Source organism: Ursus maritimus, unplaced genomic scaffold (assembly GCF_017311325.1).
Source record: "Ursus maritimus isolate PB19 unplaced genomic scaffold, ASM1731132v1 scaffold_14, whole genome shotgun sequence".
NCBI classification, from domain to species: domain Eukaryota; kingdom Metazoa; phylum Chordata; class Mammalia; order Carnivora; family Ursidae; genus Ursus; species Ursus maritimus.
The window spans coordinates 43056068-43083438 of NW_024423786.1; the positions used below are offsets into that span (position 1 = coordinate 43056068).

A 27371-nucleotide genomic window follows, 5' to 3' on the forward strand; every position below is an offset into this window, starting at 1 on the left:
CTGGCTGCAGCAGGACCTGAGCCCACTCCCCTGTTGCCACTGCCATCGGTCTGTCCTAAGTGTCCAACAGCCTCAGGGTGGTCCGCCCATTGCTGTGATGTGGGCCTGTCTTCCTCTCTGGCTCTGGGTTCCAGGCGAGGGGCCCCAGGAGGAAGGGGCAGCACTTAGTTCAGTGTGAGCAGCAGAGGCATGAGGCCCTGGGTCCTTCTTGGCACCCGTCCTGGCTTCCCAAGGTACCCCTCAGGTGGCTCGGGTCCATCATCTAAGGCCCCGTGGGGCGGCTGGGCCTGCTGATCAGTCCGCGTCGGCCGGAGGCTCTAGGGAGACAGGCTCCTTGCCGCTGCCGCCCAGGCCCCTCCGTGGGGGTGAAATCCAGGCTTTGGCACTCCCAGCCTCCAAGCCACCCTCTTTCGGAACTGTGGGAATTCCCGACGGTTTAGAATGTTGGGGGGCTCTCAGCAACTTTTTTTATCTTTTATAAGAAATAACGTCACTGTAAGAGTTTCTGTAACAGTAGCAGCCCATGGCGCAGGTCCGGCTGTGGCCAGCCAGTGCGTGTGGCCAGCTTCTCCCAGAGGTGACCGTCCGGCCCCGCTCACTGTCGTCTGCCGCCAGGCCACACGGGCCGTGGTCTGGGGGAGCCAGCAGGAAAACTCACACAGCCCTGGCCCTAGCTCTTCTTCCCCTTCCAGGCCATTCCTAAAGGGAATTGCGTTGGAAAGGAAAGCAGAAAAGAAGGAAGGGCACGTCTCGGGAAGGCGCATCTTCCCCTCGGCCTGGACCCTCCCAGCTCCCTGGCCCTGAACAGACTTGAGTTAGGCTGCCCACCCCCCCGACTCCTCCCTGTTCCTCCTCCTCACCAGAGACCACGGCAGACAGACCCTCAGCCAGGCTCCTGCCAGGCCTCTCCTGTTCTCCGAGCAAGGGCACGTCCCCAGGCCCTGCCCGCTGGCCAGCTCCATCGGCAGAGGGGAGAATGGAGGGAGCCTGCTTTTCCTGGGAGACTCAGTGGGGGGAGTAGCCCAGGCTCCCGACCACCACCGAGGTGGCCTCTGGTCCCGCCTCTTCCAGAAGAGCACTGGGGAGACCTTGGCCACGCCCGGGGCTGGCTGTCTGTCCAGGCAGCCCCTCTAACCTCTACTAATCCCTTTCCTTCCTCCTCTGTGGTGGCTTCTCCCCTCACCCCCGGTCTCTGACTCCTGTTCGGCCTTCTCAGGTCGGCCTCGCCCGCCCCGCTGAGCTGGGTGCTTGACCTGCCGGGCTGCTGAGACTGACAGCGCCTCAGCGGTCATTTCATTGGTTCCTTTTTTTTTGTCTGCAAAGTAGTCACAGTCGTGTCAAACTTGAACCCACCCACATTAAAGGCCAGCATCGGCTGTCCCGCTCACGAGCCCCTGCCAGCTCCGAGGTTTCTTGCCCCGAGGCCCTCCCAGCCCCCGCACACACAGCCAGGCCCGGCACCAGGCCCGAAGCGCCTCTGCGGAGCCCAGTCTGCGTCGCTGAGGCTCCCTCACTTAGCAGGACACCCCAGACCAAGATGCCCATAGGAGGCCTGGCTCAGCGGCCTGTGGTTTGGCTCATTTTCCCCTCCCTTCCTGGAGGGGCTTGTAAATACGTACCCACATAACCCTGCCACCTCCCCCCCCAAAAAAACATGATTTTTTTTTTCCTTTGACACTTCTTATGAGAGAAAGAGAAGAAAAATGTACGATGTAGGTAGCTTTGTGGCCTTCAAAGGAACCATTGACTCCATTCACCTCAAGCTAATGGACGTCCCTCCCCGAAAACCACAGCAGTAAAGTGCTTGACTGAAAGTGTGATTGTTCTTGTTTTCAGGGAATAGAACAATTGAAAAAGGAAGAGAGAAGATGGGCTAAAAAAACAAAATGGATGAACATGAAAGCCGTTTTTGGCCACCCCTTCTCTCTAGGCTGGGCCAGCCCCTTTGCCACGCCAGACCAAGGGAAGGCAGACCCGTACCAGTATGTGGTCTGAAGGACCCTGACCAGCATTGCCACCCAGACACCACCCACATCACAGCACTACCGTCCCATCCGTTCTCATGAATGTTTAAATCGAAAAAAAGCAAAACAACTACTCTAAATTTTTTTTTTATGTCTCAAGTAAAATGGCTGAGCATTGCAGAGAAAAAAAAATGTCCCCATGTTTTATTTTTAAGAGATCATCCTTTCTATTTTTTGGTGACCGAAGCTGCTCTTCTTTTTTTCCTTTTTTTTTTTTTTAAATCACTTCTCTGGCCTCTGGTTTCCTCTGTGCTGTCTGTCTGGCCTGACTAACGTGGAGGGTGCTGTCTCCTCCCGCGCCCGCCTCTACTAACTGAGGGAGCCGCCGGCTGGTGCGCGGATGGACCGGCCCGGACGCCTGGTGGGGGCTGCGTGGGAGAGGCAGGGGGGCCGTGACCTCCCGCTGCCCAGGAGGCGGTGGCAGGCACCCCCGTGGGACTTAAAACGTCACCGAAGACGGATGCTTACCCCTTGTGGCCAAGAGACGGGCAGGATCAGGCCCGGAGCCCTAAGAAGGGCCCTTTGCACAGCGGCCTCGTCCCCCGTGTGGACACGGTTTGCCTCCTTGTACTCCATGGGCTTGGGTGTGCAGAGTGACTTTGGGGGATGGGATCCAAGGGGTTTGTTTGTATTCTGAATCACCAATTATGTTCCCGCTGATTATTTGGAAGAGTGTGAAGGAGAAGTTTTTCCAGCTTAAAATGCCTTACACAGTGAGAAGGAGAAATCATGTGATTTCAGGTTTCCTTTGTCACGGCTGCTTACTCTTAGCACCCCTCCCTCTCTCCCTCCCTCTCCCCCTCCCTCTCTCCCTCCCTCTCCCCCTCCCCACAAGGTGGCTGGTAAGTAGCGCTCACGCTGAGTGACCCAACCACAGCCCCCAGCGCGCACAGCCGGTCGCAGCCGGTCCCATCGTCAACCCCCTGTGCCCCATTTTGTAAATCTCGAAAGCGGGTTCCCTTTCTGATGTTTTAGACACCTAGCTGTGCACGTAGCCATGTCTTACCTGTCTTTTAACCTGGGAGGCCGTCGTCCTGGCCCAGGGCTGACGGGGATGCAAGGTGTCGACATCACAGCCCCCAGACTTCTGAAAGCTGGCGGCCGCCCCGGAGGCACTTCCCGGCGTGAAATCCCCTTCCAAGAGGAAGGCCCGAAGAGAGCGGGCAGAGGAGGAGGCCGAGGGGCAGGGAGGGCCCAGCCAGTGCAGAAATCACAGAAATCGGAGGACTGACCATCTGTGAATTCGTACCTGTGGACTCGGTTTTTTATAAGTGATCACCACAAACCTTTTTTAGCTTGTGCTTGGGGTGGGGTGGGGGGTAAGGTGTATGAAACCCAGTCCAGGCTAGGGAGGAGGGAGGCTCGCCGAGCCCCGTGATTTTCCATGAACAGTTGAGTGGCGTGGAACATGCCGCCTCTTTTCGATTCTGTCCGTGCTTCCACATGGAAACAAAATGCAATAAAAGTTTTCCAAAACCTGTTCTCACTGAGCCGTGCTCTCACAGCGCTGCCTTCGGGGAGAGCCGATCGCCGGGCGAGGCGGGCCGGCCGCGGTGGGGCCTCGGGCCGGTTGCTCGTGGAGGATATTCACGTCTGCTGCTCCTCCTGGACCAGGTGTCCGCTGCGCTGTTTTTAAAGGACGCGTTAGCCACCAGCCCTTGACCGAGAGCCTGCCCTCCGCCCCCCGCCCCAGCCTCTCCTCCCGAATCCCCTCGCATGCTCCCGGGTTACAGAAAAGCCTTCCAGTCTGCAGTTTGCCGGGCACCGGGGAGAGACCCGTGCCCCCTGCGCACCCAGCAGAAAGCACTGGCGAGCCAGAGGAAGGCGCTGGAAACCTCCACAGACCATTCCAGCGCTTTGAGGAGCTCCTCCTCATCCCTCCCATGTCACCAGAGAGCTCCACGACCCTCCCCTAGGCAGTCGAGCCAGGCTTGCCTCTCCTGTGCTCTGGACGCCCTAAGTCAAGGCCGGGGTCTGAAGCGGGGTTTTTTTTTTTTTTCTGTGTTTAAATCTAGTTTATAGCATTTGTTTCCCGCAGGCTCCTACCCGCTCCCCCCTTTTTAACGGTTCGCTGAGGTGTGCGAAGAAGTGTGGTCGTTAGTGACTAGAGCGGTTTCGAAGGTTCTGGCCAGTTCTCACCCCACAGGGATCCATCCCTTGGGAGGCAGCGCCGCTGCTGGTCCTCCTGCCGGGGGAGTACTTTTTACGTATTTGGGTGCCCTCCAAACACTCCATCTTCAAGGCGTTTTTGTCTTTTTTTCAAAGTGACCCAGGTTGGTTCCTCATCCCACGGAATGTCTGAGGAACGCGGTGCTGAAAACATATTGATTTTATTTTTATTGAGTCCTAACCACAGAAATTCATCATTTGAACCTGAATGTTCTATGCAGCTCCTTCCCAGAGAGCAAGGCTGCTTTCGACATCCTGTAGGATTCTGCCTCTGGGCTTTCACGAGGCCTGTGGCTGAAAGAAGGAATGTTCCCCAGCCCTGCAGGCAGAGGGAAATGCTGCCCTCGGAAGATAGGCAAACCTCCGGATTCCCTGTGGTTTTCCTCACTCCCTTTCATCGAAACGGAAGACGATTAGCCAGGAGCTCAGTGACTGGGCATGGGGCTGTCGTGTGCAGTGGAGTGATTGGCCCACAGCCTGGCGTCCACGCAGGAAGAAACGGGCATCCCCGAGCGCCCCCCAGTCTTCCCAGCCGGCCGAGGACACGTCTCTACGCAAACGCACCCCTGGCTTTTGGCTCTGGCACTGGGGCTCCCAATGGCTCTGGGTGGTGTGTGCCTGGGCAGTGAGCCCGTGGCAGCCGTGGTCTTTCAGAGCGTGGGCCCTGGAGCGTGGCAGGGAACGAGGAAGAGGACGGTGGCATGGTGGGCTGGATTAGGCGACTCCCTCCCGCCTGTCGACCTCAAGCGTGTGCTCCTAGCAACTGGGCTGAACGTGCAAAAGGCCTCCCTCCGGGCAGATCTCCGCCTCTGTGCCCGGGCTTGGTGACCTCGCACCCGCAAAGTGAGTTTGGGTGGCAGTGCGCGTGTCACGTCTCCTGTTGGTCACACCGTTTCCTCTCTGGAATACTTCATCTCAGAAGAACCAAAGCGACACCCCTGGAATGACCAGCTTTGGCCCATTCGGGCTCAGCCACCCAGAAAGTTACAGGCCCCCTTCCTGCTGCGGGGGGTCTGTCGGTTGACGGGGATTAAGAAATGTGTCTGAACCACCCGTGGGAGGTGGGCTTCACACAGAAACAGCTTCTGGAGGACAGGCTAACAGGCTTTACGTTCCTCTCCTCTCGTGGCTGAGCCAGCCACCTGAGCCAGGCGTCTCAGCACAGAAGGGGCCCTTACACACTGAAGAAATGGGAAGAGAGAAAGATTTTGCTAGAATCCCTCTCAAGAATCTTCTTGCTGGTGGTGCCCGGAGGCAGTGCGTCTCCGAGTGTGGTCCCCAGACCAGCAGCGTCAGCATCACGGAGGGACTTGTTCGAAATGCCCATTCTCGGGCCCCGCCCCAGGCCTACCCAACCAGAAACCCTCGGGGCAGGGCCAGCAATCTGGACTGAACAGCCGTCCAGGTGACTGACAGACAAGTCCGAGAGTCCCCATGGAGTGTGCAGGCGTCACCCCCGCGGTGCTCGGTCCCTGATGCCTGCAGACGATACGGTCCCGTGTGATGCTGGGTGGGGTGTGCCGACCGGGAGCCCCTCTCCCCTCACCACCCGCAGCCTCCCCAACAAATGAGGCTGCGAGAACGAGGAAAGCCTGTTGGACGCGGAGCCACACCGCGAGTCTGTCCGGCAATCCTCCCGCACATTTCGTCTGTCCACCGGGGTTCTGCCCCGAGGGGTTCAGTGGATATAAAGACTTCACGGTGACAGAGAGCAGCCGCTGGCCATGAGCGCCGTGAGTACCCCAGCAAGTGGGAGTCGGCCCCAGGGGTCCATCCGCGGGCGCTAAGGAGGAGCGTTCGCAGGAGCCCCTGGGGGAACCCCAGGCTCTGACGTGTGGACATAGGGATGCCCCGGATCTCTCGGCCGCTGAGCTTACGTAGCCTGGCGACCGGGCATTTAGGCCCTGGCCCCACTGCTTCAAGTCCCTGCTGGGCGACTTCCTTCACGTGTGACTTTGGGCCGTCGCTGACTTGAGCCTCCGCGATCTCACGCGTCAAACCAGGGAGGCCGTCGGACCCACGAGGTCGAGGCGAGGGTTAAAGGAGAGCCGTGACCGGACCGTGAGGAGGGCGTCTGGCACCCGGCGTGGCTTCTGGGAACGGTAGCGCTGCTAGACCCCTGCTCTTCGACCGCGGTCGCGGCGGGCCGTGATCTGTGAGACCAGCGTGTTGGTGCGCAGCGGCCTTTTAAAAATAAATAAATAAATAAAAATGCAATACGATCGTAGCGTAAGGATCGTTTCGTGAAACTTTGTGGGGGGCGGTGCCGGGCTGCACAGAAAAGTATTGCCCGTGTCGTGGGTTGCAGGAAAAGAACGTGAAGCTGCAGATGAAGATTCGAGAGTGTTCTCTGGCCATCTAAGGAGGAGGGCGCAGGGCGCAGGCAGCAGCATCTCCAACCTTCCCCGTCTGATGATGTGGGGAGTGGGGAGGGGACGGACAATGAGCTCTGGCTCCGTGGGTCTCAGCTGAGTCCTTACAAAGCCTGTGCTCGGGTCTCTGCCTCCCTCGGGAGCCTTAGTCCAAGTACATTCACTCTGGGGACTCTGGTCGGTTCGAGCGCTGATTACAGCTCACGTGTCATCCTGGCAGAGGGGACCCCCAAAGCCCCCAGCCACAGCCCCCCTAAAGGAGATGCTGGTTCCGGCCGCTGTCCCCTACCCAGGAATCCACTATTCTTGTTCACTTGGGCCTCAAGCGGGCAGTAACCCTGCCGCCTCGGCAAGCCTCCAGGGAGGAACTTTTCCTTCAGCGCGCCTGCAGAGCCCCACGAACTCAAAATCGAGTCCTACCAGGAGAAAGAAACCGCGTCGGGTCCTCCTGAACCCACGCGTTCAGACCCTCGGGCCTCTCTGAGGCCTCGGATGCGTTTAGAATATTTTCTTCCGTCCGGACTCAGAGTTGACCTGGATGTTTGTCCACTTACCTGCTCAGGAACTGCATCTGGTGGACGGGCCAGGCTCCGATCTGGAATGTTCTTAAGGAGCTCGGTGAAGAGGTGGCGTGTCGTCCCAGAGTGCTCGCCACGGAGCACAGTCGTCCTGCGGGCTCTTTTGCTTCATCTCCCTCTCTGGCTTTTCCTCTGCCTCGGTGATCGGCTCGGGTCGAGTGAGAATTTGGAGGAGGATTGAAAACGCCCCGGGCAGAAGGAAGACGCTGGTTCTTGCCCCGGCTCTGACAACCAGCGGGACACGTTTTGGCCACCGTAATGGCCCCTCGACCCTCTGTTTTCTCGTCTGCCAAGTGTCAGGACCAGCACCCACCTCCTCTCAGGGCTGCTGTGAGGACCCCACAATCATGGCTTTGAGTCAATGTAGATACGGTCGATCTGCTATTTCTGGGTTCCCCTCTGTCACCTGCCCTGCTTCCTGATGATGTCCCAAAGGATTGCCGGGGAAGGGAAGGTGGCAGCCCCAAAGCAAGTCCCCTCAGTTGGCCCCTGCGGCTTCTGCTAAGTAGGGAGGCCTGGCGAGGGGCCGGTCCATGACCTATGCGAGGCTCCCTCGAGAGCTGTCAGCAGGGTCCGTTTTCTGAAACAGCTCTTCTGCTCTGATGATGACAGTAACACCCGGTCGTTGGCGAGAGTGTGGAACCTGTGGGAAGTCCACAAAAATAAACGCCTCACCTGAGATCCCACCCCAAAGGTAACCGCAGGTCCCATGATGTCATGTGCGACTAACTTGGCTTTCTTGCCTGTCACCAGCGGACAGGATTTTCCAGCATGACGTAGGACTGTGTTGACACCATTTTGTCACAGCTGCGCTGTGTTTCAATTTGCAGAAGGGCAAACTTAGCCATCCTTATCAGGCTTTCGATTGTTTCCAGCTTGTCACGTTGTCGGTCAGTGTTCAAGACTCTGTTGCTCACGTCTTTGTGTCTCCGATTATTTTCTTAACCTTTTATTGTGACATAATTTCTGACTTAACGAAAAAGTGGCAAAAATAGCAAAGAGCTCCTGTATACGTTTCCAGCAGTCTTTCCAAATGCAGCCATTTTATATACCCTAAAACAAATACAAAAACCAGGAAAATTATGGATACGAGACCCCTCACGGATCTACATGCTTCACTCAGATTTCTCCGGGTGCCCCACCGAGACCCTTGTCTGTCCCATCACATCGCCTGTCACGTCTGTGTCGTCCACTCCAACCCGTGACGCTCCTCAGTCTTTGTCTTTTGTGAACTTGACCCCTTTTTTAATTGAGATGAAATTCACATAACAGAATCACCCAGTTCGGCGTGTGCGGTTCAGCAGCACTGAGTACATCCCTAATGCTGCACAGCCACTGCTTCTGTCTGGTTCCGAAGCATTTCCATCAGGCTTTGACCCTTTTGAAGGGTAGAGGCCAGGTACCCAGGAGAATATCCTTCGATTTGCGTTTGTCTGATGTTTTCTCGCCATTAGATCAAGATTATGCGTTGGGGGCAAGAAAGGCACTGAGGTGATGTCCCTCGGGTACGTCATATCCCGAGACATCTGATGTTGACACACCCCATTACTGGTGATGTTACCTCTGATTCGGTTAAGGTGATACCTGCAAAGTCCCCTCACGGGCTTGCGCTTTGTGGTGTCTTCCAAGGACATACCCTTGAGATCAGATTCTTGAAACGACCGTTTTTTTCCAAGAGCCGAGAAACTGGACTCACTGAGATGGAGTGGGAAGAGCCAGTGCTGGAGAAGAACTGGCCCGGAGGATGGGCAGATCTCAGTCTGTGTGTGTGCCTCGGTTTCTCTTTCTGCATAACAGAAGGGATCATACCAGTTATGTGAGGCTCTTGTGTGGAAAAGAAGAGAAAATCCAGAACGAGGTCCTCAGAGGTCGTTCTGAGGTGGAATGAGTCGTGTGAATGTGCAGTGCCCGTGCCTGGCAAACCCCAGAAATTTCCCTTGGCTTCCGGAAGAGGCGGAGAAGGCAGAGGCCCCGGTGGGGCTAAAAGGCTTTGTGGCGGGTGCTGTGGCTGGAGAGCTGACCCGGCTATGCCTTTAACTCCTGCGGGCTTCTCCCCTTCCCCCACACCCTCTTTCTCGAGGCAACGCCCAGAGGCAGGTGAGTGGGCAGCCCCTGTGCGCCCCCCGGCTGCCCGCCGCATGCTGGCACTAGCTGTGCGCACAGTCTGCTTTCCCGGCCCCGCTGTTTGTACCCCGCGCTCTCCCCTTACCGCCCGCACCCCTTCTTCATGCTAAGTCTGCTACACCTGCTGGGGGGCGTGGCCCAGAATCCCCAGGGAGGGCTCGTCTTCTTCGTGCTTTCAGGGCAGGGGCCACGTTACTCCTCGGCCCTGGGCCCCTGGGCAGCCTGGCCTGACTTAGCGAGGCTGGGCGACCCCAGCCCCTGCTTGCTGTGCCGCTCCCCACCGCTCCCCCTCCCCGCCCGCACCCCACCGGCCCTCGGCCCTCGGCCCTCAGGGCCCCGCAGCCCCGCAGCCCTGACCCGACCCCAGGCGGGGCTGTGTCCCGGCCGCCCCCCTCACCCCCACTGATCCTCTGTATCCTGTTGTCCCTCCAGGGCATCGAGCGCCTCAAACGAAAGCACCAGCCCAGGGAGCGCAGGGGCAGCTGGAAGTCGGTGAAAGAGACCTTCGGTGGGGACTTCTCCCTGAACTGGTTCAACCCCTTCTCGGGACCTTGCGACCCAGAGCCTCTCAGTGACAGGGACTGGGTGCGGCAGGCGGCCTCGCTGTCCGACACGGACAACACGGAGACCACGGAGGAGCAGTCGGAGGAGAGGAAGGATGAGGACTCTGTGGAGGTGACAGATGAGTGAAGCGGCCAAGGGGGGAGGGCCAGACACCGAAAAGCCGCTGGCAACCTGGACGCGGGCATCGTGGCCCCGGCGTGGCCGTGACACGCCACCCCGCACCCCTGCCCCCCTCCCGCCACTCCCCGCAGGCCGCTCACGACCACTGCCGTCCCCTGTACCCCCTCCACCTCTCCCCAGGTCGGGCCAGGTCTTGGGGGGGAGGACTAGAGGTGACAGGAGGACAAGAGACTCTTGGAGGCCATCCAGGAAGAGTCTGCCCAGAGTGGGACTGGGTGTCCTTCCGAGACGGGGCGTCCCCGCACCTGGCACAGCCTCGCCGTCAAAGGAAGCTCTGCACGGGGCGGCCCCAGGGCAGAAAAGAACTTGCCTTTGGCTTCTCTTGGGATGTCTGTCTTCTCTTGGGAAGGTTGGGGCCCTGGCTCTGGCTTTTGAGAATGAGGGCCATGATGTTAGGATGGAAGGACAGAACAGGGCTCGCCGTGGGGGCCTGGGGTGGGACACCGACATCAGGACAGACCAGCCCTGAAAGGTTGCAGGATCCGGGCTGCTCCCTGGAGAGGCACCCCCGGGCCTGTCTAAACCAGGAGAAGGGCGTGGCTGCCACAGCGACCTGCGCGGGTCAGGCTTGGTTTGAGGAGGACCCCGTATCAGGCGAGACACACACATACGTGCGGGCCGTGCCCAGGTTGGAAACACAGGTCAGGACAGTAGCTGTGTCACGACAGCAGTGCCAAAACATAGCCCCCACTCTGTTCCACAGACGCTAGCATCGTCACCGAGGCGGGCAGCTTGGAGCCGTCCTGCCTGGGGCTACGGGCCTGTCCATCCACAGGTAGGGGTGGGCAAGAGGACCCCCCTTTTGACCTCCCCCTGAGAGCTTAATTCGCTTGCCCTCTGGACAGAGTCTCACAGACCACATGGGCAGAACTGACCAGAAATCTGGCCTGTGTTTTGAGCCACTTCTCACAAGATAGGGGCCTCTCTCTGAGAGGATGGGTGGTGGCCAGGGACTGCAGACCGATGAACCAGGAAGACAGATGGACACACACACACACACACACCCACACCCCACACTCTGCCAGGATGAACCTGGTTGAACCCCAGGGTTACCTGCTCGCAGGGGCGGTGTTCCCAGAGCCACCTGTCCTGATCTGGTGCAGAGCCCTCGGCAGACATCCCACGAGGGGGTGATGGCAGGACCCTGGAGCCACCAGGCCACAGGCCTAGCTTCCTGGTCCGTAACAGCTTTAATATTTATTCATGACGATGGCAGGAGCCCGGGTCGGCTCTGAAGGCTGTTCACTCACAGTGTGGGCAGGGCGAGGCCGCTAGGCACTCTGGGAGAGCCATGCCCCAGCCACGGAGGCCTGTTATTTGTCGTCCGAACCTGGAAGGCAGCCCGGGGTTGGGCCCGGGGGGGGGGGGGGGGGCGGGGGGGGGGGGTGGGCAGCACAGCCGACTGTATACCAAAGACTCCACACCGCGGAGAAAAGCAGTGCGGCCCCTGGTCCCCGAGGAGGCAGCCATTAGAATAAGGGAAGGGGGTCCCCTGGTCACTGCTGGCAATGTCGGTCTCCGCCGACTTCAGGCCCATGGTCAGAGGGGCACTGAGGCGCCAGCAGCCCCGGAGGCAGCTCTGAGGGCCCGGCCTGTTCCCCGTGTCACATGGGCCTCCCTGCCCCCACGAGCTCACCTCGTGCTGGAGCTCGGCCCCGGCAGACCCTGCGCTGGGGGCCCAGATGGGGCCATGCGGGTGCTGACCCGTCCAACCCCATGCTTCCTGTCCTCACTGTCCTCCCGTCGCCACTGTCCGCTGCAGCTGTGGACAGCCTAACACTGTGCCTGCCTCAGGCTGACAGGCTCGTAGCTGCTGTCAAGACAACGAGGGCCACAGCGAGGGAGGCCGGGCGCAAACCTCCCTCTCATGCTCCAAATAAAAGCTCTTTGCTTGACCTCGGTGGCTGGAGTGTCCTGTCTTCAGCAGGCGACCCCAGGCCGGACCCCAGGGCGGCACTGTCCTTCCTCTTAGTCACCTTCCTCTTAGCCCCTCCAGGGCACCTCTGAGAACGTCTCTCTTCTCCATTCCCGGCATAGGAGACAAGTGAGGATCACACCGGGCTGGAGCTCCGGGTGGGGACTAACTCACCAAGCCTCTCCGGGTCGTCTCCCGGGTGGTACTTCCAGCAGAAGGAGAACTCACCTTTCAGGCGATGAGCACGTATTGAATACCTACTGTATGCCAGGGCGGTGGGCACTGGGGGCAAGAGTCCCCAGGACTGAGGGGTTTTGACTTTAGAAGCCAGGCCCCTGCCCCTGAATGCCATGCACATTACACACAAAGTAACTCCATTCAACACAGGCGTCTGCCAGAGCGGGACCGCTGGGCTTACAGCCTTGGAGAAGGGCCCTCCTGAGTAGGGCCCAATAAAGCAGCCCCACCCCTCAAGGGAGGCCCTTGACCTGGGAAGCTTAGAGGATCAGATGGCTCCCCGAGGGCCCACATGATCCCCAGCACAAGATACTTGAAGAAGCTTGTTCGCAGAAAGAAAAAAAATGACCCAGGGGACCACACAGTCCTCTGAAGCAGTCGGAGTTTAATTAAAAGCGTATTGATCATTTGAGCAAGTCTCTGGAGGGCAGAACAAGGAGGAACAGCTTTGGTCCACCAAGAAGGGCTTTCAGCTGGCACGAGGAGGCACCTCCTCCCAGAAGACGACCCCGCCCCCCACCAAGAAACCCCTGCTCAAGGGAGGGGGAGCTGCCGGCCGCGGGGTCTCCCTCCCCTGCGCCTGCCCAGGGCTGCTGAGCATGGGAAGCCGTCCCTCCCAGCTGGGCCGGCTTTTACTCTGCGGTAGCCTGCGTCCCTGCTAAAGCCTGTCTCCAGGCCTGGGGGGTCTCGGAGTGGGTTCCTGTGCAGCCCGCTGGCCTTGTGCCCATGGGGGCCACCAGCGCTGGTGAGAGGAGGTGGTGGGCAAGGCAGGGGGCTTCAAGTGGGGTGCCCCTTGGGGTGTTTTCGTTACTCCAAAGGTCAGGAAGGGGCGCCCTTGTTTAAAATGCTTCTTCTCCTGGGCTGGTCTAAGTCAAAATCCCCTTGGCTGACCTGATCCTTCTGTGCCCTGGGGTGGAGGCCCCCAGGGTCCCAAAGGCAGCTTCATTCCTGGGGAGCAGTGGGTGGGGAGGACAGAGGGGTGCCGCGGTACACGGTGCTGGCTTGGCCCTGGGAGATCCAGCAAATTCATAAACCAGCCGAGGGCCCCATCCCCGGCGGTTCCCAAGTGAAGCCTTCCTGCAAAGAGAGGCACAAGGCCCCTAACTAAATGCAGATGCCCCTGGGGCCAAGGCGCCAGCCCAGGACTCTGCATTTACACGCACCCACGGCTGATTCGGGGGCAGAGGGCCCGGCGCCACATTTTGAAAAACACTGAATTTCAGGAGCAGGAGACACCTACCTGCCTACGACTTGGATCAGTCTCTGAAAGGTTGGCGAGTCCGCAAAGTGGAGCCTTGGGCTGGGGAGGGTCTGGAGACTGGGCTTGTGCTAGAACATTCCTGGGAGAGGGAAGCAGGGGAGGGCGGGGGGCAGGACCCCCCACCAGACAGGGTCTCTGGTCTCGCCCATCTTGCGCAGCTGAAATCCACTCTAAGTTTCTCATGTCACAGTCTAAATCGTACTGGGGTGCCCTGCGCTCTGGGCACAGAAATGATGCCAGGCAGAGTGAGCAGCGACTGGGGGGGCCTCTCCCCATCCACAGGTATGGGCCATGCCCCTCTGGGAACTCCCTGACCCAATTCTGGGCGAGCGCACCATGCTTGTCTGCACTTCGGTCTGACACACACGCGGGGGTTGGAACCAGGTGCTGGCAGCCCCACCCAGCCTGGCCACACCCCCCAGGGCCCGCCACCCCGCCCCAGAGCATTGCAGAACACATGGGGGCCACGGCCTGTCTGGACAGGTAGGGCACCCAGAAGGGCCAGTGCACGTACCCACCTTGTGGCCTGGAACGGATGCCCACCTGTCTGTGCCTCAGTTTCCTCCTCTGTGAAATGGCGGTCATTACCACGCCTACCTCCCTTTGGGGTTGTGTCGCAGATGACACACTGATGCCTGTTGGGGCATCTTCTGTTTTGAAATTAGTTGGGAGTGGCCTGTATCTCTCTCAGCCTCCGACAAGCCCCGGCTGGACAGTCCTTCTACTCTATGGAAACCAGAGAAAGGGCAGAGCCAGGAAGTTGCTCTTCTAAAGCATTTACAACATGCTTGCCGCACGGCACGTGCTGTACGGATCATGTAAAAGTTAGCAAAGGGCCCTCACTTACGCTTTTGATGCAATCTCTAAAAAAGGCTGTACAGGCAGGTGTGGGATAAAGATGACACTTGTCACAAATCCCTGAACCAGAGGCCCCGAGTTGGACCCATCAGCCTCCCCTTCCTGGCCAGCACAGGGACGTTCTTCGCAAACTCCATCAGGCCTGGTGAAAAGCACAGTCACACTCCCTCCTGTTTCCTGAATATCGAAGCTCTCAGTTTGTTAAATTGGGGGTTTACAACATGCCACAGTTTCCGAAGCCTGATTTGGAGGTTGCTGGGTTTTCATTTACAAGGAGTCTCAAAAGACACTGTGGCCTGGGCCTCTAGCGACCTCTCAGGTGGCGTGGCTGGGCGATACTTTCCACCTCTCTGATCAGAAGGAGCAAAGGCTGGGGCCCCTGGGCGGCTCAGTCGGTTAAACATCTGCCTTTGGCTCGGGTTGTGATCCCAGGGTCCTGGGATCGAGTCCTGCATCCTGCTCCCTGCTCAGTGGGGAATCTGCTTCTCCCTCTCCTGCCCCTCCCCCTCGCTCGTGCTCACTCTGTGTGTCTCCCTCAAATAAATAAAATCTTTAAAAAACAAAGGGAGAAGGAGCAAAGGCCATCCCCACACCCTGGAGTGGCCAGAAAGGATGCAAATACCTGGAAGCGAAGTGAAGGGTCTGGCTGAAGAGACCCTTCATGCACCATCTTAATTCTAATTCTGTTCCCCCCCCTTCTCTGGGCTGCCGGTGTCCTCCTGTCCTGCCTCGTGGCCCCAGCCTGTTCACACTTGTGCCTTCGGGACCCACGCTGACTATAGAGCAATTCGGGGAAGGGAAGGTGGAGGGACGCTGAGCCCCAAGGATACTCACACTTGCAAAAATCCCAATGGACGATTCTAGTTCCTGTGGAAAGAAGCAAATTCCTCTTCCCAGTGCGCTGGGCAGCCTCTCGAATGGGCCCCAGTGACGCCCACCTCCTGCCTTGTGGACCCGTCTCCTAGAGTGCGGGCCGGACCTGGTGACTCGCTTCTAAAAAACAGCTTCTAAAAAACAACACAGGAAAAGGGCTGGGATGTCGCTTTTTTTTTTTTTTTTTTTTAAGATTTTATTTATTTACTTGACAGAGATAGAGACAGCCAGCGAGAGAGGGAACACAAGCAGGGGGAGTGAGAGAGGAAGAAGCAGGCTCCCAGCAGAGAAGCCTGATGTGGGGCTCGATCCCAGAACGCTGGGATCATGCCCTGAGCCGAAGGCAGACGCTTAACGACTGCGCCACCCAGGCGCCCCATGGGGGATGTCGCTTCTGAGATTAGGTTACAGGGAGCCTGCCGCCTCCACCCTGGGTGACGCCACTGCCAACCCTGCCAGCTATCGGAGCCCCTTTTCATTTATTTTCAATTTTTTAAAACATTTTATTTATTCATTAGAGAGACATAAAGAGAGAGGGTGAGAACAAGCAGGGGGGAGGGGCAGAGGGAAAGGAAGAAGCAGTCTCCCCGCTGAGCAGGGAGCCCAATGGGGGACTCAATCCTGGGACTCCAGGATCATGACCTGAGCTGAAGGCAGTCACTCAACCGACTGAGCCCCCCAGGTGCCCCTCAGAGAACCTTTTTAAAACCATTGGTTCGGAGCCCCTGGCCACCTCAGTCGGGAGAGCATGTGACTTTTTTTTTTTTTTTTTAAGATTTTATTTATTTATCTGACAGAGAGGCAGCGAGAGAGGGAACACAAGCAGGGGGAGCGGGAGAGGAAGAAGCAGGCTTCCCACCGAGCAGGGAGCCCGATACGGGGCTTGATCCCAGGACCCTGGGACCATGACCTGAGCCAAAGGCAGACGCTTAACGACTGAGCCACCCAGGAGCCCCTGCATGTGACTCTTGATCTCAGGGTTGTGAGTTCAAGCCCACATTGGGTTTAGAAATTACTTTAAAATCTTAAAAAAGAAAACCATTGATTAGGTTATGTCATGACCTCCGGGGACTCCCTGTTACTCCTGGAATCAAATCCAACCCCTTCCTGTTGCCTGCATTAGGCCCTCCATGGGGAGTCTCCAGCCCGCCCGCCCTCCCCCACATCTCCCAGCAACAACCAGGTCTCCTGTCCTTAGAGGACACCAGCGGGTGGCTGGCGTCACCTCCCCCAGGGCCCTTGCACTGGCTGCGTCCCTGGCCAGGACCCCTCCTCTTGGATCTGCCTGGGCTGGGGAGGGGGAGCTCAGCAGGGAGGCCAGCGGCCAGGGAAGCCCTCCCCACCCCAGCTTGCTTCAGCCCCACCTGCCCCACCGCTGTCTCTCCCGCCGGGGGACCCTCGGGCTTCAGTCTCTTCCGTGCACAAGTCCCTGTCTGAAATTACCTTGTACTCTTGCTGGCTTACTGTCCGACTCCCTCTATTAGAACAGGCAGGTGTAGGAGAGCGGGGATGGCCTTACCTCCAGGTTCCCAGAGCCTGGGGGCTCCCTAGGAGGCAGTAGGTAGAAGGCAGGTATCTGCTGAGTGAGTGACATAAGGTTACATAGTAGGTGCTCAGTAAGTATTTATGGGAGGAACGCGCCCGTACCCAGGAACACTATACAGCCCCTGAAGTCAGGGGCAGGGAGGTCCTCGTCCTCGGGGATGAGCAGGTGGCCCCCAGCACGGCACACAGTAGGTGCTTACTTCATCGTGGCCAAAGGGAATGGAGACTCTTCCGACTGTAGTCTCCACCCGCACATTCAAGGAGACCCCACGCCTCCCTTAGAGGAGCGAAAGGAGCTGTCTCCCAGGCAGGGGCCAAATATATCCTCTTGTAAAGATCTATTTTTAAAACTCAAAACAACATTAAAGAAGCGAGGCTGTCCCCATTACCCCATCGCCTGTCACAAGGTCTACTAGACCTTCTGTCTGGTCCCCCGGTGGTACTTGCGCACAAGTATTTAGCTAACCGTAAGCAGTGGGTGAGCCATTTCCTATCATCTTTGCATCCCAAGCGTGGTATTTTTAATCCCCCGTCCTGGCCTGCCTCCAGCCCACACAGCTATGGTGTCAGCCAACCTCAGCCCCATGAGTCATCCAGACCGTTCTCCAGCAGCTGCCCCGCTGTCTCCTCTCTCTACTCTGTCCCCTCCCAGCCACACCCTGCTCCAGGCTAAGGAACCGGGGTGTCTGAGGATGGAGGCCCCCCCCGGTCTCCCATTCCAGCCTCACTGCGCCCACATCATCCCCACATGACAGATGGGGAGACAGCATCAAGGAGGCGAAGGCACCCCTGGTCTGGAAGGGCCACTCCAGGATCGCAACCCACGTGCCCCGGCCCCGCAAGCAGGGCTCCAGGCGCACCTGTACCGAAGGGCAGGGTCAGGCTGTCCGCAGAATGCAGGGCCGGCCAGAGCAGCAGCTGCACGTGAAACACCTGCCCTGACCAGACCGCACGTGTGATGGTCGGGAACGCCAAAGTGAGGTGAGAAATGGCTGCTCCCTTTTCAGGCAGTCAGCGACGAGAACCTTCAGACCGGTCAGCAGCACAGCTCAGGCTTGGCAAACGGGTCTTGGGCTCAGGCCCGTTGGCGATTTCAGACACCGCTCTGTACAGCCTGTGAACTATGAAAATGTCCCAGATGCTGGCTGGACCTTCTGGGTCACAAACAGATGCCCGCAGGACAGAGCCTGTCCTCCGATGGGACCACCTGAAATCCAGCCACTGAGAGGCTCCGTATGCCGACATCGTGCTCCAGCCTTGTGATTCCAGCCGAAAGCTGCCGGTCGGGGAGGGCACAGCACAGGGACCCCGTGTGCTCCTGCCAGCTCAGACTACTCGGGACCCGTGAGGGATGTCGGGGTTCGACTGGCGTACCAGAGTCATTGCAGTTGGCAACAACGCACTGACAGCCTGCCTCTATATCCTTCCTCTTCCTCCTGGTCCGCACACCTTAGAAGACAGTTTGATTATGACATGCAGCTGTCCCCCAGAAAGGGGTTGAGCTTTTCTAGGCTGCTCGGTGGATAAGTGGTCAAGACAAATGGAGCAAGAGATTATGTAAACCACATCCAAAATATGTGAAATTTCAGGATTTCATCCTGACCAATTCCTCTTTTTTGTTTTTTTTTAAGATTTTATTATTTATTTGAGAGAGAGAGAGAGCACAAGCAGGGGGAGCAGCAGGGGGAGACGGAGAAGCAGATTCCTGCTGAGCAGGGAGCCAGATGCAGGGACACAATCCCAGAATACTGGGATCATGACCTGAGCCGAAGGCAGACGCTTCACCGACCCGGCTGCCCTCATTCTGACCAAGTCCTGAGCATGGTGCGTCGTTCTGGTTAAATCGCATTAAGAAGGCTTGCGTCCCTCGTGTACCCAGCCCTTGTAGAGGAAGGGCCTGGGGGAGAAGCAGGGATGACTGAATCCACGTAAAGTACGACTGCAGAACGGGACACATGGACTTCGTAAGGACAGAGAAAGAACAGAAGCCTGGCACTGAGGGCGGCGCAGAGGCCGCAGGAGGGCATTCGGGATCTTTGCTTTCAGAGCTCTTTCTAGAAGCTTCCCTTCTGCATTTCCAAGCTGCTACAAGTGCTCTGAATCCAGACCGAGCCGGCCGTCTGCACCCTCCACGCAGAATGCTTACACACTTCGTCCATACTTGCGAGGCTGGAACTGACGGCTTCAGGAGGCCCCTCTGAAACCGAGCACTGGCCTGGAGTCCCGGGTCTGAACTGAGTACCCTAGGGCAGGACGCTCCACGGTGGGCGGCCACACTGGAGCCTATCCTGCCTGGTGGAGCCATAGACTCTGTGCCCAGGGGGACCGTGTGGGCCCTCTGGGTACTTCCGGTGTGTGCACCCTGCCTCTCATGACACGGACTCTGCCCTGGGAGGCTTTCAGATCAGCTTCAGTTTTCCGGCCAGACTTGTCCTGTGCCTGGACTGAGGCCTGGGGCCAGGTGGGAAAAGGTTCACACAGAAACTTGAAGAAGCCACTCTGGCTTTCGAAGACAGATCTTCATGGCTAATGAGCTTGGTTTTAACTGGCTAACCCCAGGCCCCATAAAGGCCGTCGCAGAGCTCAATCCCGTGGGCTATTCTCACCCTGTGTGTCCAGTCCGACTGAGACGGGCAGATTTGGATGAGAAAGTCCAAAACACACACAACAGGAGTTCTGGGAGGAGAAAATCAAGCATAAGGGAACAGCTGCATCAAAGCGATGATGTGGAGAACTTTCCAGAATAAATGAAAGCCGTGAATCTCTGATTTAGGAATTCCAAACAGGATGGTAAGTAATGAATACCCGCTGTAAAAATTAAACCTCTCCCACCCCAGACCCTCAGACCCTCTCTCCAGGGGCAACCACTAGGAAGTATCTTTTCAGTTTTCTCTGCCGTGAACATGTGCTCACACGTGCGGGAGCTTTCTCATTCTAGACCGTGCCTTCCCCTGCCCCCCAAAACATACCGTGGAATTTACTTCTTAACCACCCGGGTAGTTCTCATTATCTTCAGTGGTCACTACTGCCTCTGGGCGGGCACGGAGGTAGTTCCAAATCTTCTCATAGGCTACAACTTCCTTGCACCCATGTCTCTGCACTTCCGGGGGACGAGATTTGGAACATAAATCTTCCAGGGGCGCCTGCGTGGCTCAGTCATTGAGCATCTGCTTTGGGCTCGGAGCGTGATTCCAGGGTCCTGGGATCGAGCCCCGCATCAGGCTCCCTGCTCTGCTGGGAGCCTGCTTCTTCCTCTCCCACTACTCCCCTGCCTGTGTTCCCTCTCTCGCTGGCTGTCTCTCTGTCAAATAAATAAATAAAATCTTTAAATAAACAAACAAACAAACAAACAAACAAATCTTCCAAAGTCAAACTGCTGTGTCACAGGGTATGTGCCTCTGGAATTTCAGTAAATGCTGCCAAAGAGCCTTCTAGAGACTGTATCAGTAACTCCCATAGAAAGATGGGAAGATGCCTTTAAAAACCAACCAACCGACCAACGGAACCCTGCTCACCGACTAAACTTTTCATCTTGGTCCATCTGATAAGGAAAAAAAAAAAGGCAATCTCATTGCTGTTTCGATGTTATTTCCTGACCACCCCATTACGAGTAAGACTGAGCGTCTTTCCATAGACCGCTCTCGGCTACCGAATACGGTCCACTCGTTATTTGGGATACGGCTCATTTTTTTGGAGCCACAGGAGCTCTTTTTTTTTTTTTTTTTAAGATTTTATTTATTTATTTGATAGAGACAGCCAGCGAGAGAGGGAACACAAGCACGGAGAGTGGGAGAGGAAGAAGCTGGCTCCCAGCGGACGAGCCCGATGTGGGGCTCGATCCCAGAACGCCGGGATCACGCCCTGAGCCCGAAGGCAGACGCTTAACGACTGAGCCACCCAGGCGCCCCACACAGGAGCTCTTTTTATGCTTCAGAATAGCGTCTGCTTATTCATCACCTTCTGACTCCAGGTTCTGCTACATGTTTTTTTAACATTTATGTAGGCAGTTTCTCTCTCTTTTCCTTTATTTCTAGGTTCCCTGCTTCCTGGGAAACATCTTCACTCCAAGCTTGTTCTTCACACTGCCTTCATTTTCTTCTCTGCTTTACAGTTTCATCTTTGACCTTTCTGGAACTTTGTTTTTTTAACATTTATGTAGGCAGTTTCTCTCTTTTCCTTTATTCCTAGGTTCCCTGCTTCCTGGGAAACATCTTCACTCCAAGCTTGTTCTTCACACTGCCTTCATTTTCTTCTCTGCTTTACAGTTTCATCTTTGACCTTTCTGGAACTTATTGTGGACTGAGCCATGAGGTAGGGACCCAGCCTTACTTTTCTCTGAAAGCCAACCGTTTGTCTCAACATTGTGAACTGCACGATCTCTCTTTTATGAACCTTTAACCACACCTCCCACCATTGCCCGGGTCCCTGGAACGTCCGGACGTCCTAGCTTTGGGAAAACAAATGCCGTGCGGCTCCTGGGAACGCAGTGTAGGCAGCAGCACACATGGGGCCACCGCAAGGCGGGTGGTGATGTGACTTGGGCGAGCCCAGCAGCACCAACCTGCTCCCACCAACACGCCAGCACTGGTGGGACATCTTCTGGAAACAAGTTCTTTGTCGGATAGATATTTTGCAAGTATTTTCAGCCTCTGGCAGGCCTGTCTTCTCTCCTCGCTGTGCTCTTAATTTGCATTTCCCCATCACTAGTGAGATTGAAGCCTTTTGTATATTAGCCATTCGAGCTGCCCCAGGGGTGCCTGGGTGGCTCAGTCGGTTAAGTATCCGACTTCGGTTTCCACTCAGGTCCTATCTCAGGATCGTGAGGTCAAGCCCCGCATCCAGCTCCGTGCCCAGCGCAGGGTCTGCTTAAGGCTCCCTCTGCCCCTCCCCTCTGTGTGCTCGCTCTCTCTAAAAATAAATTCAGATCCCACTCGGTAGGAGCCAAGGAACAGTTTTCAGAAGCTCACTGGTCAGCGGTGCAATGAATATGGGGAAGGGCAGGGGACGTGCTACACGGGCGGGGAGGAGGGGCAGCTTGGACACGGCCCTTGTCCCCCCTCTCCCCGCTGCCTACTGGCCACCAAGTCCCTCTCTACTGCAGGGAGTGTCTGAAGAAGACGGGGAGGTGCTCAGCCTCGGGGAGAGCAGAGAGGGCGCTGGGACATCCAGGGATGTCCCCCCACAGAGAACTTGAAGCTCCACATGAGAGAACGTACAGCCAGCACACGGACCGTTCGGAACTAGGAATTATTTTCACGCTGCATAAGATACAAAAAGGTCACAGGGATCTGTGGGATCCCTCAGAAAATCAAAGGGCAGAGACGCCTACGGGGGAGATGAGGGGGTGAGAGCAGCCTCTGGGCCAGTTTCCTTTCCCATCAAGTGAAACAAAACTGGTCCCCAAAGAGAGGTCAAGCCTTCCTCCCTGGGTACCAAGAAAATGGACAGACCCGGACGAAACTGAAGAGCGCCAGCCTGGGTGGCCTCAGGAAGGAGCCGGGTGCTTGAGCTCGGCAGGCAGTAGAGCAGCTGAGCCCCAGGCCCGGGGCCAGGGCAGCTCTCAACTCCACTCCAAGGGCTGCGGCTCACCCGGGCTGCTCCCTCTTACTCCAGTAGGGAAGAGAAAAAAAAGTAGGAAAACATTAAGATGCCACACCTGCTACTTTTAACTTACAAACAACAGGATTTATTAATCCAGCTTCCCTTCCCTTGCCGAACCGCAGAAGCATCACGCAGACATCCCGGTACGTCGGCGTGGAGGTGTCAGAGAGCTCCACCGGGAACCCATCCCAATGTCACGTGACAGGCCTTTGTTCGGCCACAGGACTGCAATTACAGTGTGGTCTCAAGGCCGGTCACCCAGCAGACCGACCCCAGGGTCTCCAGCATCTGCCAAGGGGCACTGGGTGGGCCCAGGGCCGTGAGCATCGAAAGTACCGTGCAGGCGTATGGAAAAGGCTTCAGGCCAAACACGAGTGTACCTGTCCTTCCCCTTCCAGAAGCTGTGGCTGGCTAGCCTCAAGGCTGCCGAGTCAGACGCGCATTTCCCTCGGGAGCATCTCCCTCTGGCTGATGGTCAGAAGGCTGCACGCCCAGCCCACCCCGGGAGCTGGTCCCCACACGCCGTCCGGCGCCTGGACCACCGTGCTGTCTCTCCAGCGGGTTCGTCCAGCACCTGCCGCTACTGCTGCTTGTGATCAGGGGCCTTTCCACTGGGCGGCAGCTTCCTGTGGATCAGGCTGAGTCCGCAGAGGATGAGGAACACGCCTCCCCACCACAAGACCTCCTGGCACTCTCCATACAACACAAAGCCCAGGAAGGCCTGCAGGACAGAGACTGCAGTGAGGCCACGGCAACACATGCCCCTGGGACTCGACCACGGCAAGTAGGCACCACCTCACTCCCCCAGGGCTGACTGCCCTCCTGGGGCAGGAGGGAAGGTCTGGAGCCAGAAGTCGGGGGCTTGAAATCCAGCTGTCACCTTCCGAAAGTCACTATTCATGTCAGGCTCACCCAGAGAGCGGGGGAAGGGTACCTTCCTCACAACCCCCACCCCAAGCAAAGGGCACAATAAAGACCAGCAGAGGCCAGCCGCTAAGGCCCAGCACACAGCTGTCGCTGGGTGTTTGCTGATCCAAACTGGCCGGCCAAGTACTCCCTCCCTCGAGGGCAGGACCGACTGGGCTCAGCCCCGCCTGGCTGACAACAGGCTATCAGAGGAAAGAGCGTCCCCCCTCCACGTCTCATGCTCAAGTTCACAGAGTCCTAGGCGTCAGCTTGCACAGAGGGGGCCAAGACGTCAGAATGAGGGCTGCAGCCTGGGAGGGCGGCACGCAGGTAGGCTTTTCTATAGTTGGACCTCATTCCCAGCTAGCTCGAGAATTCCGCCATGTTAGAGATCAGAGGAGCCACCAGGGCTCAAGCCACAGCCCAATCTCCGCGTCAGCTCCTGTCTTCTTTTCTCCTGTCTGGGAGGGCGGGAGTTCCCCAGCTCACCCCGGAACCCAGCTTTGGGACAGGGGCACTGTGCCCTTGGGCTACTCACCGAGCTGAGAATGTTTGAAAACGTCACCGTGACGGATGCGATGGCCGAAGACATGGAGAAACTGAGGCCCCGGCTAAAGAATGTCCACATCAGAGAATTGGTGGTCGCCATCACAATGATGCCTAAGATGCAGAAGCCCATGTTCACCTGCGGGAGAGAGTGTCACGGCGGCTACGCTCAGCCACAGCAGCCCTGCGGCCCCCCCTCTCAGCACACCCAGGGGCCTGATCACCAGCAGCTGGGCCCCTACTGAGATCCCGCCACAGCCGGGGTGGGCAGTCCCCAAAGATTTCCTGCACAGGACTTCACTTAACCCTCTGCTCAACATACCCATTTTACAGCTGGAATAAACTGAGACTTATTTGGCCATCTTGCTGGCCACGTGCCCTGGGGCAGAGGACAATGCTAATCCGTGACCAGTACTTTGTTTCGAACACCATTTACTGGTGTTGAAGATCAGTGCTGGAGGACACTGACATTAGTACGTAGCGTGAGCAGATTCCGGGGATCAGGAAAGCGTGAATGCACCACGCTTCCCGTCTGGGAATTCCCTGGTCATTCTGGAGCTTTTACTCTGTGCCAGGCCCTGTGCCAAGTGTCTTCAGCGCACTTTCATTTATTCCTTAACTTCACTTTACAGATGAAGAACCCAAGGCATTAGTAACTTGCCTGAAGTGCCTATAGCCCGTGGGAGCCACCAGGATTCAAACCCAGGCAGTGGCTCCATGCTCTTAACCAGGACACAGCCCTGTTCAGGGAAAACACCCCCTACTTGACTAGTGATCCCAGACATCACGTGAAGTACTTGCAGCCTTTTTCTTCTTTTAAAGGTGAGAGCCTAGAAAGGAGATCTTAAGCCTCCTACACAAAGAACATGCAGACCTGCTTGGTATTGAGTTAGACACCCGCCTGCAGACAGAGCTGCCTCTTCGGTGCCCATCTCAATATCATACTCTTGTTTCTTTCTTTTTTTAAAAGATTTTATTTTTAAGTAATCTCTACACCCACTGTGGGGCTCGAACTCACAACCCCGAGACCAAGAGGGGCATGCTCTACGAACTGAGCCAGCCAGGAGCCGCTCATGCTCTTATTTCTTATAACAGTTTCCAGCTGGTGAATATATAGTGTCTTAAGAAAAGGGTGTCTTTGCAGAATTGTCACAAAAGCACTGTATGTAGCCTGCTTATGCAGCAATGAAGGCCCGGTGCACAACTAAACAGCCTAGGAACAGGAAACCTCATGGTTTAGTTACTTGTCTTCCTTTGGACCACTTCAGGAATTACACCCAACAGGACACTAACGCCAAGCATGGTGGTTCCCATTGGATTAGCCCTAAGCAGGCTTACCCGCATGGACCAGTCTATCCACCGACCAGGTCAGGACCTAACCCTGGGGTGCTGGGGCAGTGAAACCCCTCCAGCAGTGGACACTGGCCTATGACTCGGAATGGGAGGGACAGAGATCTACTTCGGCAGACGTGGGGAGGCAGTTTAGGAGTTCTCAGCAAAGGGGTGGGACGGGGGGGGGGGGGGGGGCTAGAGGCCTCTGTCCTCTCTTATGCCTACATGTCCCAAACTCCCAATTTTCCTGACAGCAGGATATACCGGTCAAAACACTCGTTAATTGAGCAAAGAGATGGGCAACAGGCTTCTCACCTTAAGTCACGTGGAGAGAACTGTTCGGGCATAAGGGGCTTAAAATCAGACGGTGAGAGTGGATGTAGGAAAGCGAACTAGCCCAATGGGAGGGCAGATTTTAGGTCCCTGGTTGGGAAGAGGCTCAGGTTTCTTACCGCCTACACTGGACGAGGTTTTGAGGTGATTTATAATGCAGGGATGCTCTCCCGCCCCAGCTGACTGCAGCGCCCGGCTGCGGACGGGGCGAACAGACCCGCGGGCGTGAGGCTTCGCCCTGCGCCCCCAACCCCAACCCCCCCGGAGCCTCGTGGGCCCCGCAGCGCCCCTCCTCCGCCCGGGCCCACCCGCCCGCCCGCCGGCCGCAGCGGCGCCCCGGGCTCGACCTCGCTGCCGAAAGCCAGCTTGGCGGACGCGGCGGCCAGGGCACCGAACGCGCCGGCGCACAAGCAGTTGAACACGCCCCAGAAGCGGCGTCGCATCGCGCCGGCCTGGAGGTGAGGGGGGAATTCCGCGGGGGCATCGGGGTAGGCGGTCGGGCACACGGCGCCGCCGGGGGACGGCGTCCTCTCTGTCATGGTGCCCGCCGCCACCTCGCCCCGCGCCGGGCGCACCCGCCACCAGTAAGGCCGAGCGCGCGTCGCGATTGGGCAGCGGCCTCACGTGACGCGGTGCCCACGTGAGCGGGGAGGCCAATTCGGGCGCGGGAGGGCCTGGGGGGCGGAGCCGGGGGCGGAGCCGAGCCCCGGGGGCCTCGGTGGGGCGGCGGGCACCCTCCGGCGTTGGGCTTCGGTTTACCCGGGAGCCGTCGGCGGCTGGCGTGGGAAGCTGCGGCCTGCCGCTGTGGTTGCCCTTGCCACTGAGTGTGGTCCAGCATCCGCTTTCCCTAGGAATTGGTTAAAAATGCCGAATCCCGGGCCCGCGCGACACCCATTGGTCAGAATCTGCATTTCAACAAGACCCCCGGGGACTCACCTGCACCTTCCAGTTCGGGAGGCGCGAAGGGGAAAGACGCCTCAGCAGAGGGCGCTAGAGACCTCCACACTCGGCCGGGAGGCGGGCTCCGCTGAGGGCCTCTGACCAATCAAAAGGCCCAGATGGATACGCGCTCATTGTAGGATTTAGAAAATAGAATAAGTCACCCATAATCACGCCACCCAGATAACCAGGACTAACATTAGTTCCCATTTCCTGTGCACTTAAGTGTTTAAAATGTGTATAGAAAGTAGTACATGTCTTTCAAAGAGAAGTGTTGGAGTATATAGAGGTCTACTTCCGCTCTCTAGGAAAACCATTATTACTGTCTGTGCAGTTTTATATATAGCACGCATTAAAAAATAGTTTACATAATCTGTATGGGGCTTTTTTATTATGATTTCACACTGAACTGTTGAGCATTTTTGTTTCCATTCAGGAAGTTTTCGTGGAAGTCCTTCCTTGCCACTCGCTCTCACAGGGTGGCTTTGTGGCTCAAATTAAAGCATGGATAGCTATTTATAGGTTGAACTGTGTCCCTCCCAAAAACATACGTTTAAGTCCTAATCCTCCGCACCTGTGAATGTGACCTTACTTGGTAGGGGGCCACTGCAGATGTAACCAAATTAAGAAGTCATTAGCGTGAGCCCTAATCTGACTAGTATTCTTCCAGGAGACAGACACAGGGAAAAGGCCATTTGACAAGGGAGGCAGATTGGAGTGATGCATCTACACGCCAAGGACCGCCAAGGACTGCTGTCGGTACCGCAAGCCAAGAGAAAGGCATGGAACAGAAGCCCCCTGGAGCCCTCAGAGAGAATGGCCTTGCTGACACCTTGATTCTGGACTTCTAGCCTCCAGAAACTGAGAGAGAATACATTTGTTTTTAGCCTCCCAGTGTGTGGTCATTTGTTCCAGCAGCTCCCAGACACTCCCATACATGGGTAACATCCAAGCCTCTTCAGTACCAGTGTTCCAACCTTTCTCCCACCTCCAGAGCGATCTCAGTTTCTACGC

At 57.2% G+C, this 27371-nt stretch overlaps 2 protein-coding genes and 2 long non-coding RNA genes across 7 annotated transcripts in view; 1 reads left to right on the forward strand and 3 right to left on the reverse strand.

The window, feature by feature from the left end:
• The window catches only part of ZDHHC3 (zinc finger DHHC-type palmitoyltransferase 3), a 54357-nt gene extending 42451 nt beyond the window's left edge, over positions 1-11906 (forward strand). For 3 of the 4 annotated variants that reach the window (XM_040628939.1, XM_040628936.1, XM_040628937.1), the window contains one exon: positions 9700-11906. In XM_040628939.1, the coding sequence (XP_040484873.1) occupies positions 9700-9957 (258 nt within the window). In that variant the 3' untranslated portion in view covers positions 9958-11906. Of the gene's footprint in view, positions 1-1836; positions 3501-9699 lie in introns of those variants that run through there. The other variant, XM_040628938.1, reaches the window with a different exon arrangement.
• On the reverse strand, positions 3305-9239 carry LOC103674901. Its single transcript, XR_571737.2, has 2 exons — positions 7120-9239; positions 3305-3650 (listed from the first exon to the last, which is right to left on the reverse strand). It is a non-coding gene; the product is annotated as an uncharacterized LOC103674901 (long non-coding RNA).
• A 635-nt stretch (positions 11907-12541) lies between the features above and the next one.
• LOC103674904 lies at positions 12542-17364 on the reverse strand. The gene is made up of 5 exons (XR_005834573.1): positions 16599-17364; positions 15117-15289; positions 14272-14424; positions 13404-14150; positions 12542-13240 (listed from the first exon to the last, which is right to left on the reverse strand). It is a non-coding gene; the product is annotated as an uncharacterized LOC103674904 (long non-coding RNA).
• A 4999-nt stretch (positions 17365-22363) lies between these two features.
• Positions 22364-26004, reverse strand: TMEM42 (transmembrane protein 42). Its single transcript, XM_040628941.1, has 3 exons — positions 25766-26004; positions 23746-23892; positions 22364-23022 (listed from the first exon to the last, which is right to left on the reverse strand). Exons 1-3 carry the CDS (start codon positions 25955-25957, stop codon positions 22882-22884), a joined length of 480 nt encoding a protein of 159 aa, XP_040484875.1. The 5' UTR covers positions 25958-26004; the 3' UTR covers positions 22364-22881.
• Positions 26005-27371: the final 1367 nt, after the last annotated feature.

Coding starts and splice junctions, on each gene's coding strand:
- TMEM42 (XM_040628941.1), bottom strand. CDS start 25,957: ATGACAGAGAGGACGCCGTCCCCCGGCGGCGCCGTGTGCCCGACCGCC. Junction 23,893..25,765: donor AGCTGGCTTTCGGCAGCGAG/GTCGAGCCCGGG, acceptor TCTCTCCCGCAG/GTGAACATGGGCTTCTGCAT. Junction 23,023..23,745: donor TTTCAAACATTCTCAGCTCG/GTGAGTAGCCCA, acceptor TCTGTCCTGCAG/GCCTTCCTGGGCTTTGTGTT.